Raw genomic sequence first — 17,474 nt, forward strand, 5'->3', positions numbered from 1 at the left:
AATTAATTTTAGAGCTCATTGTTCACAAAAATTATTGTCTACCTAACAAAACACGTACATAAAAAAAGTAGGAGTTATAGTTTTTGATATAGATCTACTAATTTTTTTTATAAAATGTTTGGAAGTATGGTACCCATTGTACAAGTGAAGCTCAACTTTATGAGCACAAGAAGAGTATCTAATTGGTGTAACGTGCGCTAATAATAATAAGTTTTCCACAACGTTCATAGTGTCAAGTACCATCTTTCTTTTCTTCATCTCATGTTGGCGAATAGAGTAGGCAGCATACATCAACTTGCATATATGGCAGTTAGATATTTTCGTACAGATTCGCAAGATAATCAACAAGGAGTGCAGCCATGCCCACTTTCAACTTGCAAGCTAAGATTTCCTATAAATACCTGGCAACATCTCCAGCATTTTTCATCAAATCCAAATGGTTAATTCTTGCTTACACAAGATTTCATTTATTCCTCTCCTCTGTGTTTTAGGGTTAGGCATTGTGGCCGATATAACCGCCTATGCTCAAGATTCACCGCAAGACTATCTTGATGCTCACAACGCAGCAAGATCAGAGGCAGGTGTAGCCGATTTGGCTTGGGACGACGACGTTGCGGCGTTCGCCGAGAACTACGCATCGGAACGCCAAGGGGACTGCGAAATGATTCACTCCGGTGGCGGCGACGAGGGTTACGGCGAGAACATTGCATGGAGCAGTGGTGATCTTGCAGGCAGCGAAGCAGTGGCAATGTGGGCGGATGAGAAAGACAAGTATGACTACGATTTAAACTCATGTGTTGGCGGAGAGTGCCGTCACTACACTCAAGTTGTTTGGAGTAACACTATTCGGCTTGGATGTGCCAAAGTGAATTGCGATAATGGAGGCACTTTCATTACTTGTAACTACCATCCTCCAGGAAATTATGTTCACCAAAGGCCTTACTAGTAGTGCTCATCTTCTCTTATTAATTTTTTCCTCAAGTTAATAACGGTTGTATACTTAAAAAGGTGAAAACTCAGGTGAAATCGACTTCACGTGAATATAACGGCTCTCAAGTATCAACTTCACGTGAAGTCCACTGCACCTGAGTTTCCACCACTTAAAAAACTATCGGTTGTATACTAAAATCAGGTGATAAAATTGGTTGTTATTATTGTCATCAGGATAGGGAAATATCTAGGTTCTATGCGAACTGCGAAACTTGGGAATGGATTGAGTTTCTGCGAAATTTCATTGCCTCTTTGATCCACTATTGCTACGCTTGAAGATCTAAGTGACTCAACAAAATTGACTATGAATTAATTAAGCAAGTAACAACAAGCACCATGAAAATTGAAAATTTCAGCGCATTCTCTCTCCCTCTTTAGTATCATCATATCCAACATAATCTTTCAATTTTGTTCATTTTTTATTTGGTTTTTGCCATGCCCAAAATCATGTTGACTTTTGTTCCAATTCGTATATTCTTGTGGTCATTGTTCTGTTTCATCATGATCGTTTACAGAGCTTAATTAGGTGACATCAATTGCCTAAGAGAAATCAACAACTCATGGAGTCATCTAATCAATTATGGGATTTCAATTCCAATATCAACACCATAGATTTGTGCTCATCATTCACTGGCACTATAAAGGAAACGGGAAATAGCGGCAGTTTCTGGAGTGATTTACGGTGGTTTCAAACCGCCGCTAAACAGAATTCCAGCAGTTTGTTAAGCATCGCCTATTAGGGGGTAGTTATATGATTTTGCGGCGATTCTCTGGAAGCGCTGGGCCACAAAACCCAGGATTAAATTAAAATACTACTAGCCTACTGATTAAGTGTAATTAACAAGTAATATTTAGAGTATGCTTAGTAATAGAAAGGAGAAATGCTAGGACAACACTTTCAGTACAAAAAAAATGACTAATGTTAGTTTAAAAACAAAAAAAATATAAAAAAATATTCACCATCTAATAAGAGTGGTTTTAGTGTTATTTCAAAAAAATAAATTTGTTTAGAAAGAAAAAAAAGTATTAGCCACCTAATAATACACATAATAATATGAATTAGATTTGATATTCTCCCAAATTATACCTAGAGAAAAAGGAATACTTAAGATATTTAATGAACTTATGATAATGTGAAATATAGATTGAAGAGAGAAATAATTGAAGAAGAAATGAAAATTGAATTAAACAGTTAGCAGCCAATTGAAGCTTATAAATTTGTAGGGTGGAATATTTTTAGAGCATTTGAAGCTTTAAATGGGTAGGTGTCAGTTACATCACATAATATATATAGAGGGGTAATGTTTAAATGGTCTCCGAAATTTTTAATTCTTATTAAATTAGTCTTTTATTTTTTTGAAATGACTAAATAAGTTTTTTACTTTTAGAATCGTAAGTTTCTGTTAATTCAAAAATTATCAAACATAATTTTAACGTCATTGAGGTATACAATTAAATGATAAGTTAGCACTTAACTAAACGACATCATTTAGGATTTAGGATCTAGCTAATGGCAATAAGATGATGCCATTTCAAGCTCTGTTTCTCTCTTTTCTTATTCACTCATCCTCTCATTTCGATCGCTTCCTCTCTTTTCTTTCCGCCTCACTTTTTTCTAATTCACACCAAACTCGTTTTGAAGTTCATTTTTGATGCTGATGTTCCTTTTTTAACACTTAATTGTATACATCAACAACATTAATACATCTAATAATTTTTAGACTAATGAAAATTAACGATTCTAAAAATGAAGGATTTATTTGATTATTTTAAAATGAATGATCATCGGATCAATAATCATATCTTAATTTTCCGGATACGATCAACATTAAAAGTTCCTAATAAAGCTGCGATGTTTTTCATCATCACTGTCTAACGAGTTCAATCATATATGCAAATCGCCTACTAATTGAAAATATAACCGTAAAAATTTCACATACAATGACTAAATAAAATCATAAGCAATTGAAAACAAAAACATGTTACAATATATTTAATTTAGGTAAAAGAAAAAAGAGGTGTAAAAAACAAAAATACAGTCAAGATATTTTTAAAAATTAGTTTAATTTCATATATGTTAATGGTTTTATTCATTTTTCATAATAAAATTAGTGGCAATTTTATTGTCGTTATTTTTTTTTTATCGCATCCTCGTCGTATTATAAGTTACTTAAGCACGTTGTAACAATCAAATACAAAGAATAAACGTATTTATACTCTTAAAAAATACAAGTAGTTCCAAAAATAAAAAATTATTAAACCAGGCCTAAATATACTAGCTGCATCGCATATATATTAGTAAACTTTGAAATATTAAACAAACCAGCTTTCACACTAATGAGAACCAAAAGACAATATACCATCACGTAACTAAATAAAGATATGTTTTTTAATAAAAAAAATTTAATAACCAAATTAACAATTAATTATGTGGGTAAACAGTGATTCACGCCAAAAAGAGGCACTGGCTATACTATACTGGGAAGAGAGGCTGTGTGGGAGGGAATGGCGATGACGTTAGCACTTCTTCTCACGAACGCGACGGTACTTGGAAGGACCAAATCTTGGTGATGAAGTGATAAACAAAGAATGGAGGAGTGGAATGTGCTTTAATTAACGGGAGTGGAGCTTTGATATTTTAAGAATAATAAATTATAAAATAACCCAACTATGGTTAAGATAAGAACCAATTACAATGTGACGCATAATAAAGGGTAACTTACATGTTATTTTAAAGGGGGTTGGGTAGCATTCACCTTCAAAATATATTTATCTCATGTATGGTAACTAATTAATACCTAGTATTGTATTAATTTTATTTTATAAATTTACTCTTGATAATATTAAAATAAATTTAAGAGAGCTAATACGTGTAGTATTAATTGTATTAATTAATAAAAGGAGTTTTAATTTATCTTTTTAATTATTTTTGTGTATATACTTAAATAGTAAAATTTTAAATATATATTATTTTTATAAAATATAAAAAATCAAAATTTTCTTTATTTAAAAATTAGAAAAATAATTTAAAAAAATAAATGAGGACTCTCAATCATTTGTCTGAGGATAATTATGTCTTCAAATGCATGATTTTCTAGGATTGTCAAAAATCAAGATGTTTTGTTGCTTTTCTGGGTAAGACAAATATTATATAAAGAATGAAGTAATTATTTTCCTTAACCAGATAAAATTTGGGAACGAGTCGTATAATATGAATATATAAACAACATACAATAGCTAGCTACAAAAAATTATCCCATAGTCAATAGTAATATATTTCAACTCGATAAAAATACCCGACACTACTATATTTTCAAATGCGGTAATATCAGTAAGATAATAATTTAAAATTATTTCAAATTGAATTGGTTCAGATAATTGGATATGCGATTAGTAGGATTAAATTTGTCAAAAAAATAAAAAAACTGAAAAAAAAATTATGCAACGCTAAAAAAAAATTATGTTAAAGAAAAAAAAGAAAAATAATGATGGATAAGGTGAGATTAAAGTTAATAAAAATTATATAAAATTTCTATTTTTATTTTTTTAAAATTCGACCTCGAATTCAATACTCGAACCAATTAAGGTAAAGTATAATCAGTTTTATTCAATTAGATCCAATTATCCATTGAGTAGAGTACTTAATATAATTGAATTAAGTAATCGGATTATCTGTATTCATTTATATTCCTAGTTGACATAAATAATAAAGATAAAGTTAGATACAAGATTGAAAAACAATTGATTACACTGGTGCTATTGATACCTGAAGTTAACAAGATATAAACGCCAATCATGGAACACATAAACAAAGGTTAAGTATGTGAATCATGGTGTTTTTCATTTGCTTGATTAGTGTTTGAGCTTCCCCATGTGATTTTAATTTTCTTTTGTCACAAGGCGGCAACACTCACCTAACTTTTATTCTAAAACTAAAACTCTCCAGAATTATTCATCAATTTTAAATACTATTAGTATATAGCTAGTGCAGAATAGAAATAGCTACTAATTAGCCATATCTTAAGGAGGAAGAACGCTATGACTATGAGGCACGTTACGTTATTGCGTGGTCCAACAATGATTTAGTCAAGAAAGGTCAATTTATCCTTATTTATTAACATTAAATTTAAATATTTCAAATTAAATGGTCATAAAAAATGTTCTAATATGCAATATATCTAACGAAATGTCAAGCTCCACCATGTGAATTTAACTCGAAAGAAGAACCTACTCTTTATTTATTATAGGTAAGAAGAAAGACCAAAAAGAAGTGAAAATGCTTATTGCATCCTTGGAAGTTTGCATAACCAATGATTGATGCCAATTTTATTCTGTTGAAATAATCACATGTAGATATGTGTCATACGATGCATCGACACACTGATATGAAATACAATATGATACGAATTTTAAAATTTGGTAAAACATAAAAAAAATATATATATATTATAAATTTTTTTTAATTAAGTTAGACACATTAATACGTAATAATATTTAGTTGTGTTCAAAACGTATTTGAAAAATAAATTTTTATTTTTATTAAGACACTATTTAAATATAACAGATTGTGTTTAAAATATATCTGACATGTAAACACAATAATTATGTTTATTTTTATTAAGACACTATTTAAATACAACAGATTGTGTTTATTATGGGATGCAGTTTGGCCTGCAGATTATTTGAAGCGAGAAAAATCACTAACTAGGTTAATTAAATGGGTGAATGCTATAATTCTCTAGTAAAACATTTAGTGACATTAATATTTGTTTCTACTTTTTGTATTTTTTTTGAAAGAAAAAGCTCAACATATAAAGTGAAGCAAACAACTTACAATAACCATAAAAAAATCAAACAACTCCTATATCATTTTTGGTATAGCCATCAACAACATGAGTTAAGAACCACACCAAACCTTAGCAAAATAGAATGATCTAGCAACACAATCAGCCACATATATTGCGTTGTTCTCGAAAATGACATCATTTCTATATAACCATATATTCCATATAATTGAGAAGAAACTAATTAACCAACACTTACGCAACTCTTTTGTCAACGGCATAGTCTGCCAACTCTCAAAGTGGTCTTTTAAGGTACTTGGTCTATTCCACTCCTATCCAAACTCTTTAATCCATGCGCACCACACCTGCCAAGAGTACTCACAAGTAATAAATAAGTGTTGCACAGTTTCAACATTCTTCGTGCACAAGACGCACATATTATCATTCTCTTAAATGATTCTGAACCTACTTAGTCGCTCCTTTGTATTTATCTGGCCTACTAATATAAACCAGGTGAACAACTCTACTTTAGGCGGGATCAGTCCTTTCCAAATCTCGTTTGTGAATCTGTAGCTCAGAATATCATCGGCCATAGTCTGTTCCTGCAAAACCTGAACAAAAGATTTAGTAGAATAAACGCCTTCCCTGAACAAATTTTCACACCACTCTATCTTGCACATCTGCTATTAATCTAACAGATTGCAAGACATGAAGCATCTGATCCAAGGTATCAACCTCACACTGGCGGAGTTTCCTCCTCTATTGGAAGTTCCGAATCCACTCTATCCCATCCCAAAACCAACAATCCCCAATTACTGATCCTTTTTGGTTTGAAATCAAGAAGTGTCTCGGATAGGAGTCTTTTAACTTTTTCGCTTGGAGACAAGTATCCTCCCAAAATCTAGTGAATCTACCATCCCCTACCTCCATAGCCAGGCCATCAATTATCTTCTGTCGGACCTGTTGGTCTTTTATTCGCAATTAACATATATCTCTCCACAGGCCTCCTCTCATTGGTAGAGTCTGTGTTGATAGCAACTGATCAGAATTTAAGTTATTGCAGGAGCACACAATTTTCTTCCATAACGGACAGTCTTCCTTTGAGAAACGCCACCACCATTTAAACAGTAAAGTAGTATTACGGACCACCGTATCTCTCACCCCTAACTCTTCTAACTTCTTCGGTGTCTGAACCATCTCCCACTTAACAAGAGTCATGCCAGGTTGTCCGTCTTCCTTTCCCCAAAAGAGTCTGCTCTGCAATGAGATTTTTTTTTGTGCAATCGTGTTTGACATCTTATACAAGCTCAAGTAATAAATAGGTAGGCTGTTTATGATTGATTCTATGACTTTCCGGTACTAAGGACCTTTGATTTCTACAAGCTAAACTTTTTTTCCACCTTATCTATAACTGGTTTCAAAATTTTTATTAGCCGAGAATCTGCTCCAAGGCTAATTCCAAGGTACCTCACCAGTAGAGCTATTTGCTGGCATTCGAGTCATCCACTCCTGACTGCAATTCATTGGGATCAAATTAGATTTGTCAAAATTAATACTCAACTCAGACATTATTTTAAAGCACCTCAAAAGTCTCTAATAATTTCTCACTGTCTTCTCTTCTGGCGGACAGAACAATATAGTGCTATCAGCAAACTGTAAATGTGATAACTCTATATTATCCCTACCAACTAACAGCGAAGAGATTCGCCTGTTCCTTACCGCCTCCCTAATTATCCTGTTAAGCACATCCACCACCAAAACAAACAAAAATAATGATAATAAATCGCTCTGACAAAATCCCTCTCCATCTTAAATGGTTCGATAGTAACCCATTAATTAGAATAGAGATAAATGTTAATGTAATACACTCTCTAATTCATATCTTTTATATATTGTCGAAACTCATTTTCTCTAACACAATATCATCAAAGTACCATTTAACTCTATTATACGTAAAATTTATGTGTGCTATAATTGGTTTTATTAGATATTTTAAAATTCATCCCGTATTAAAAAGTTTTACCTCAATTTCAATTTCTTTACATATCTATTTTCTCAACTTGGACCACACACAAAATCAAACATTCCTGTTCTTCCACTGTTCCAAACACCGAATTATATTCCTTACGTCTCAAAATAATTGTCGCTATTATTATTTGGTTTATTTAATTTTTCAATAAACTCGAAAAATGAAAGTAACAGTTATTTTGAAATTAAGAAATTATTACTTTAATTAAATTAAGCCATTAGAGGTGATGTTCGCCATCGTCTATTGTTACTCTCTTTGCCATTTCTTTAAATGTATGTGGCACCTTCTAATACGGTTACCCTATTGGGAAGCTAATCTAGCTATGATGATTATTCAGCCCACAACCTAGCTATATCCTTCAGGTTCGGCGAAAAAATGAACATGTTTAAGGCTTTAAGCCAAACATGGAGCTATCATAAACAATTCTAATGATTAGCAGTACCCTTCAAAAGTTTCAAATTAAATTATAAAAAAATCTCTAATTAATGATTATTATATATTACCCATAACAGCCTTACGGATAAAAACATATATATACTAATAGGAAAAAATTTCTCCAAAATGAAAAAAAAAAACTGTAAGATAATAAACTAAAAAATTAATTACCATTAAATTTATAAATTTATATCATGTGTGAGTTTTACTGTAATTTAAAAATAATTAAACTCTTAATTTTTATTTACTAATTTCTTTATTTTAGAGAAGTTTCATCCGTAGTTCACAAATCATCTGCGGCGTTTTAGCTTTATCATTTAGGATAGTTAATTTGAACTAAACTTCAAGATTGTATAAATTATATTTACACGAGTCTTCACAATAAATTAATAAATAAAATAATCACGTAAGCCACAATTAGACATCCTATCTTCCTGGCTCATCCTCAAAAGTATGTACTATTATAAACAAATATAAGGTTGTATTTGATAACTATATTAATATAAAAATAACACGGAAAAAAATAAATAAGATGAAGAAATAAAAATTTTATTTTATATCTATTTTCATTTTTTTCTAAATAAATGTTTATTTTCTAAACATTTAGTATTTTGTCTACAACACAATTAACAAATAGGCCTAAAAGTTTAAAGACTAATTATAATTAAGTATAGAAAATTACTTTTTAATTAATTAATAGGGTAAAATATATTTTAATTAATTAAATAAATTAATAAGGTAAATTATATTTGTATTGTAAAATTATTTTTTAAATTTTATCTTTTGAATGGTTTAGGATTAGTATTGGGATTTAGAATTTAAGAATTAAAATTAAAAATTTAAGATTTTGAGTTTAAAATAAAATATAATTTTAAAAACTTAACTAATATTAATTGAAAAAATTAATTTTTTAATTAAATTAATTAAGTAATGAGTGTAGTCTATCGCACAAGTTCTTCTTGTTCCCCAGTTCTTTTGGATGATTTCTATCCCCCTTTTTTCTTTAAATTTATCTTGTTGCCAAAATGAATGCTATTTTGGTCGATAGGTAATTTTATATGCACACAAAATAACAAAAAATATGCAAGATGATCAATGCCGAACTTGATGAATAAACTTTTAATAATTAAAAAAAAGTAAATGCTACAATATCAGGTATATGTACTTTTGAGCTTCTAGTTAAGTGCACATTGCAGTTATTTAGATTTTGGGGGGGGACAAAGGTTTGGAAGAGAGTGAATTTGTTTGGTTCCCTAATGAATTTTGTGACATCTCACTCAAATGCCAAAATCCCCGACAACTTTGGTTGCTAGGTTCCGTTTGGAAATGTTTCCAAAGAATTCTGGAAATAATGCTTTAAATGTGAATTGTAGACCTTCCAAGCTATTTGAAAAACAAGAAAACGTGAAGTTGGGATGATGCTCAAAAAATAGGAATAGTTCTATATCAAGCCTAAACTAAACCATGTGTTGTCTTATCTTATCCTAGATAGAATTATATATGGTTATATATCTTAGCTACTATATTGAATTTGTGGCTATAACTTTTGACTGGTGATTTTGAACTACTACAGGACATTTATGAGGCCTAATAATTCGGCGCAATTCTTAGGTAGCTCAATCTTAAATAATGTAGAAACTGAATTGAAGTATTGAATTTGGATGTAAAACTAAGTAGTCATTTAGATTTTTTATTTTTCTTTTTACAGTAGTCTATTATTTGTGTTGAACTTAATTATAATTTGTTAAAAGATGTTGGCAACTTTTAAATTCTTTAAAGTAAGACCATTTATGTTAATATGTTTTTAAAATATAATTAAAAGACGATAACATATTTAGATTTGTAAATTCTCTATCTTCAATTATCTAATCTTATATAATAGGATTGATAATTTGTTAAAAGATGTTAACAATCTTTAAATTATTTAAAGTAAGACCATATATGTTAAATTACTTTTAAAGGATTAAGTAGATTCGTAAACTCTATATCTTCGGTTATTCAATCCGATCTACTAAAATCGGGTAGAATTTAAATATTCGCAAAAAACACATACACAAAAAGATATATATGTGTACTTTGGATGCTGGTAAAAAATACATACACAAAAAGATAAATATATGTGGTGTGTGTAATATTTATATATAATTTTTGTAAGTATAATACCCAAAACTAATGTGTGTGTAATATTCACTATAAGATAGGCGTTTTTTAACGGTGGTTTTTTTCATAATCTACGGCGGTTTTAAATTGCCGTAAAATAAAGCTACCGACTCACTGGACCGTCTTACTTATGGGCGTGGCGGGAATTAGGTTTGACGGCGGTTTTCAGTAACCGTCAGTATAACCGCCACTAAATCAGTATTTCACGGCAATTAATTAGAAAACTGCCGCAAAATTCGAGTGCCACGATTTTCAGCATGTTTACCGATGGTTTTAAAACTGCCATAATATGGAACTGGGTTTCGAACAAAGTTAGTGGCGATTACAAACTGCCACGATTCCAAATAGACTTTCAAATTTTGAGACACTTTTCGACGATTTAAAACCGCCGCTAAATTAACTAAAATTAAATAAAAACGCAAAATTTGGATTTTTCTTTAAAAATTGCATAATTTTAAATTAAAATATTATAGAAATTCTTTTTTGCTTTTTGGATTTTTTTAATTATTTTCAGAATTATTATTTTTAACCATAGAATCTAAACTTATGGCAAAAACCAAAAAATTATTTGCAAAAAAAAATAATATATTTATGAAAATATCAAAAAACAAATCTCTTGCTTAAAGTGTTGCATCGTCTGATTCAAAGAAATGTTTGCTTCAATCCAAAATATCTCCAATTCTAATATACTCTTTTTCACTTTATTATTCCACTGAACTCATCCCTGCAGCGATGTCTGGTGGCAGGTCCTCACCCTACCGTTGAAATAGATAAATCAGAGAACTTTCCATCACCTTTCTCTTTTTCTTCTCTTCTACTACTTCATCCTCGATCGCCTTCCTTTTCAACTTCTCGACTTTCAGCTCTGTCTATAGTTCAAGCAGCTTCCTCTGGGTCTCCTCTACTTGGACTCCGTTGCCCAACGGATGCAAATTCAGACCGAAGAGTTGACTAGGAGTCGGCCCGAAATTCACACCACGCACTCTACCCGGTTTCTCTTTTCCGAGAACTTGAACAATTAAATAATTTTGCGACAACACTCTAGAAAACTCATCTTGTTTCTCAATCTCCTCAAGTCTTTTCTACCGACATAAATCAGCAAATACAAGCATTTTGTTGATTAGCCTGTCTCATGTCAAAAACATGTCAAACATGATGATTAACTGCATCACGTTCATTACAGTAAAAACACACAAAAATGAATGAACTAAATTGGTTTTATCTATCATTATAGTTTTGTTATATTACTTAGATTTATTATCATTGTGTAAGCTTCTTAAATTGTTACTTTGTCTTTCACCACCAATATATTGCATCATTTCAACAATATGGAACCGATTTAAATACATTCAATTTAATTAAAACTGAAATTGCAGCTTAGCATACAAGGAAGAGGCAACTAAGAAGCATCAAATAGAAAAGAAACAAACACGGATATTTTCACTATCTATGTATAGATAAAATCTAAACCCCAAACTTTGTAGCCTTATTCCACTCATAGCAAAAGAATTTTTAGTATAATGCTACTGAAGTGATCTTAGAAATCAATTCTTTTAAACTAATTCAAACCGTAGTCTCAGAATTTCACACAATTTGTGGACAGCCAGCAGAAACTTCTTTGGGTCCAGTTTGACATAGGAGATGAACTTGTTGTGAAATGCTGTTGAATTAGGATTAATAGAAACTCATCTTTGAACATTTTATTGTTGTTTCCAACCCAATACCAAACCAATTCATGAAGTAAACGATTCAGTAAAGAAATAAAAAACAAAAAAAATATAGAGAAGAAAACTATTAACCCATTTGAGATCATAATTTTGAAGATCAATTATAATAAGTTGTATTTACACAAATTGCTCGTGCGTCATAATTGATATAGGAGCCATCTTTTTTTTTGTGCACCATGATCCATAACTCTCAGCTACCGATTCTCCTTCCTTTTTGTGCTGACGGTAACAACAAAGTTTATGCCTTTACCATATTTCACACAATTAAGGAAAATATAGATATAGAGATAGTCCAAAAGTGTGAATAAAAAAGTAAAGTACCTCTTCTTCCCTCCTATGTACGAAGCTTTTCGAATCGCCATTGTGGGTATATAGTTGTTTTGATCGATTAATCGCGTTTTTTCTGCACTTCTTCTATTGGTCCATCAGAGACAAAGGGCGATTAGATACTGATTTAAAAAGACCCAATGCAACATAAATTTGTTGTGTACCAATGATATACTAGATTACCTGCGTCTCAGGTTTGGCGCGATAGTCAAGGTACCATCTCCAATGCTCTCGATCAATTTCCAGCCGATAGTTCTCAATATTTTGTTGAGTCGTTGATGTTGGCTTGTAATAAGTATCATATAACCTCAGCCTTGTATCCTTCGAGGACTTTTCCGTATTTTTTAAAATATTTTTCTTGATAGTTCCTTCACTATCTTCATCAAAGTAAAAAATTTGCTGCTTAGATAATACAATTTGTTAATAATTGTAACAAATAAGCAGATTTAATTCAACAAGCCCAAATATAAACTTTTACCCTAACATATTCATTATAAACCTTGTCTTTAGTGGTAATTTTATGTTAACTTTTCTCACAGATAGAAAATTTTTCATAGTCAGATTCTAGCAGACCAAGAACGCCACTCAACAGTCCAGCTTCGTCTCCAATTGTCTGCTTTTTGTTGTTGAACTTGAGCAAGATCCTTCTACCGTTAGGCTGTTCCATAGCCTCCCTCACACTTATTTTTACCGGCTTGATTGTGCCATCAGAATCTATAAGCCAAATATAATACCTTATATGTGTATCCGTTATGGACGGCATGCACAAAAACAAATATATAACATAGAGTCTAGCTCAAAATGAACAAAGAAAAATTATTAAATATGTTACCAATGATCCTAACCGTCCAAAATTTTGTAGTCTTGCATCCGTTACGACTTTGGGCTCCAGAAGCAACAAAGAGATCATCAACTTCTTGATCAAGAGAATCTACCTCATTTGCATTAGCGTCCAAGTTTACGTGGCCTAGCTTCGAGTTCTGAATGCTATATGTGCATGTCTGTAGAGCAGACCTTGGCTCACTGCATGGTGGGCGGAACGGGTGTGAAGTTGGAGGGACATATCACAACTAGCCAGTAAAATTTATGAGTCGTCGTAGTGAGAAGCCAAAGCCGGAGGTGAAACTGTTTGAGGTTGTTGACATTCTGGTTCTAATTTTGATTTTTTTTTTCGTGTAACGACCTTTCCTAGCTATCTTAAGTTCCTGACACCAACATGCAAACACAAAATTATACAAATATTCATGGTCTTCTTTGTACATAATATTTGTATCGCATGTAATGTACATGAGAAAATAGATAAATAAATTAATTAATTAAACTTGGTAAAACTACTCACAAAAATATCTAATAATATCTTTTACTACATACGTCAATGGTAATGCTTTGATTAATGAAGATGAAACATGAAATTAAAAACATAACAATTTAACATATAAATAAAAACAACATAAATCCATTAAAATTTTCATAAAATAATTTTAAAAAATTGTACCAATGCAAACTCACAATGAAATTTAGAATATATTAGAGAAGCAATAAAATAAGAATACTAGAAGTAAAAATTACAAATTATCCATTCACTTGAAAGTGAATAGATTGCAAAAGATAGATAGGTGAAAATCATGACTGAAAGGAAGAGCCAGTTCTGTTGGGTTCGAGGACAACAATATGAGCTTTTAGTTTGAAATAGTACATGAAGTTGTCAAAAACAGAGGAAGGCATGGAGTGGAAAGTGATCCTCTTAGGGTTATGAGTTCAAAACTAGCCAAAAACATTGTGGAAGGAAAGAAGTTTACGCGTCCGCGGTAGGTACGCGTCCGCGTCGCTATGGAATGCGCCAAGTTGCGCGTACGCGTCAGGTGCGCATGCGCGCCGATCCTTGCTAGTCAGCTCCTTAGTTTCTTGTGTTCCTTCCATTTTTGCAAGTTTTCTTTCCATCCTCTAAGCCATTCCTGCCCTATAAATTCTGAAAACACTTAACACACGGATCACGGCATCGAATGGTATAAAGGGAAATTAAAAATACACAATTTAAGGGTTTAGGAAGCAAGTTATCAACCATAGGAGAAAATTAGGAAGGATTTGTAAAACCATGCAAATTGTGTGAATAAGTATGCAGAGGATTGATAAATACTACTCAATTTAGCACAAGATAAACTACAAAATAGTAGTTTATCACCATGCATGGAGATCCTTTCTCCACGACGCATACTATGTCGTAGTATGGCATAGGTATTATATTTTTCTTCCTTTGCAAATCGAACCCGATGACGATTTTGAAATCGTCCATGGGTGCTACTGAGAAATCCATAAGGCCCTTCCAAGAACCAAGAGTCATCTCAACCCCTTTGGCTACTCCCGTAAGGGGTTCACCCTTGGTCTTCATGGGTTTGAACGAGCCATTCTTTTCAATGATATTCTCCCCAAGCATCTTTACTTCATCAAGCGTGATGAAGTTATGTGTAACACTAATGTCGATCATAGCCATGATGGATTTTTCATTGATAAAGTCTTTGACATACATTGATCCTTTCATTTCTGCAGTGCTTGCCTCTTTATCCTTCACAGCATTCATGAGTTGGATAGATCCAACACACTCAGTTACTTGAGATTGAGTCTCTTGTTCTCTGGCGATAGATGCCAAAGTCCCTAACTTGGGACATTATTTCATTTAGTGTGGTCCCTTGCACACGAAGCATCCTCCTTTAGGCACGAAAGTCTTCTTCTTTTTCTCGTACTCTTTTTTTTTTGAAGAGTATTTTCCTTCCTTCTTGGTTGAGAAACTCTTCCCCTTGTCTTCCCCACCTTTAATAGAAATAGGCTTGGAGGAAGACTTGGGTTTAGAGTCTCTTCTATGATACTCAGTGAGTGATTTAGCCACTACGATGGCTTCATCGACATCTTTAATATTACTTTTTTGTAGTTCTTGCTTTGTCCAATGTTGGAATTCATCACTGAAGAAGAACAATGCATCCTCTGATGCTAAGTTGGGGATTTGAAGCATGAAAGTAGTGAACTCCTTTACGTAGTCGCTAATCGTACTCTTGTGCTTCAACTCCCTCAACTTCTTCCTTGCTTCATAAACTACATTCTCAAGGAAGAATTATTTTTTCAGCTCCCTTTTAAAATCTTTTCATGTGGCTATGTTGCAAGTATCTTTTTTCATATATGTGCACTTTCTCCTCCACCACAAAGTAGCATTATCAGAAAGGTAGAGAGCTGCAGTGCGTGTCTTTATTACTTCTTCGACTACCCCTTGGCCTTTAAAGTACATCTCCATTTGTCATAGGAAGTTCTCTACCTCTCAAGCGTCCCTCACACCCTTGAACTCCTTTGGCTTTTGGAGATCAATCTTTATCATCTCCCTTATAATGGTTGGTCGATATTTTGTCTCCTCGAACAAAACTCAAACATCCTTAAATAGCTTCAAGAAATTTTCAAGCTTCTCTTTGATTTGGAGCATGCTTTCTTTGAAAGCATCTAGTTCTCCTAACACGTGAGTCTCGAGGGTCTCCTTGTCATGTTCTATCCTTTGAAAGCGCTCATCCATAGAAGATAGAACATTCTCTAATATAGAAACTCTCTCTTCTAAGAAGTTAGAGTCCTTACCTCTAGGTTCACTTGAAGAACGAGCCTTCTTGCCTCCCTATTGAGAAGGAATAGCATCCCTTCTCCTTTGAGACTCAACATGTTCCATGGTTACACTAGAAGTCATACCCACAAACCACTTGTGCTTCCTCTCAAACTTAGCTCTAATACTAAATTTTCACGGCCTTAGACACACTCCAACACTACCGTACCGGCACTCGGACTTACTCAATCTCTTGAACTAATACCAAGTCAGCCTAACCCTCAGTATTTAGCAAGAAAGCTAAGAACTAAGAGAAAGGAAGCTTTGGTGGAAAGAACGCTTTATTATTCAAGTGTTTGTTACAAATGACTCATGCACTCAAACTCTAATTCTCACCTCCTATTTATAGCCATCCACCTCCTCAATGGATGGTTAGGATTAAATCTAATCAACGGTCCAGATTAATCATCCAGAATCTTCATTACAAATATATCCTACCACAACTTTCTAAATACTTATAGATTATTCCATACTATTCTTCATACTTCTATATACATCAAGACTCTTCTAAAATACTCTATGACCTCCTAGAGTCTTCTAAAACTTTCTATGGTATTCCGGGACCTTCCACGATATTCTAGAATGTTTTAGAACTATCTATAGCATTCTCAAACACTCCAAAAAATAATACAAATGTCGTTAAATCTAACCTTCTAATATTTACTATGGCAAGGGACTGGCCCAACCACAATTTTTCTTAAAAAAAAGATGTAGAAAGTAAAACAAAAATGCTACGTACACAAAAAAATCAGCCACCATGTATTTCTATATAAATATATGTATTATTCAACTTATTTTTAATATGTATTTTATATTTTAACATATATTATACGAATTGCTAGTTTAGTGGATGATATTTTGTGTACAAATTACATAATTGTAAATAAAATTAGGTTTTCATTGTTTCACACACAAACAAGTAGTCAACAAATATCTCTGTCACTTAGTCTCTCACTTCTACCTCTACGATTTTGAAATTCACTTTTACCTTTCAGCCGCTCATTGTTGCCCCTCTTTACCCGTGATGATCTTTGCACCATTTTGACTCTACTGCTTCTATCTCTTAGACTCTAACTTCTTGCTCCTACAATCTCTAGTTTCATCAACCTTTTATTGTTTTGTCCCTTCTTCTCAAGCAATTTTCGCATTCTTACATCTTCATCGTTTGCAAGTATTTCACAACTAGAAAATGGATTAATACAGATAGATTTACAGACAGATTTACTCTTTATTACAGACGGATTTTTTGTTACCGACGGATTTTGTCTCTCTGTAAAAGCTCCGTCGGAAATTATTTACCGACGGATTTTTTTCCGTCGGAAAATTACTGACGGATTTTTACTAGTTACCGACGGATTTTCCGTCTGTAATTACAGACGGATTTTCAG

General features: G+C 32.4%; 1 protein-coding gene across 1 annotated transcript; it reads left to right on the forward strand.

Annotated features, from left to right (window-relative positions):
• Window positions 1–266: 266 nt before the first annotated feature.
• On the forward strand, window positions 267–1,229 carry LOC107474846 (pathogenesis-related protein 1-like). Its single transcript, XM_016094483.3, has one exon. The coding sequence runs from the start codon at window positions 437–439 to the stop codon at window positions 944–946; it is 510 nt and encodes a 169-aa protein (XP_015949969.1). The 5' UTR covers window positions 267–436; the 3' UTR covers window positions 947–1,229.
• Window positions 1,230–17,474: the final 16,245 nt, after the last annotated feature.

Source organism: Arachis duranensis, chromosome 2 (genome assembly GCF_000817695.3).
Source record: "Arachis duranensis cultivar V14167 chromosome 2, aradu.V14167.gnm2.J7QH, whole genome shotgun sequence".
Lineage (NCBI taxonomy): Eukaryota > Viridiplantae > Streptophyta > Magnoliopsida > Fabales > Fabaceae > Arachis > Arachis duranensis.

Bases quoted from the DNA above. Each gene is read 5' to 3' on its own strand.
- LOC107474846 (XM_016094483.3), top strand. From the start codon at position 437: ATGGTTAATTCTTGCTTACACAAGATTTCATTTATTCCTCTCCTCTGT.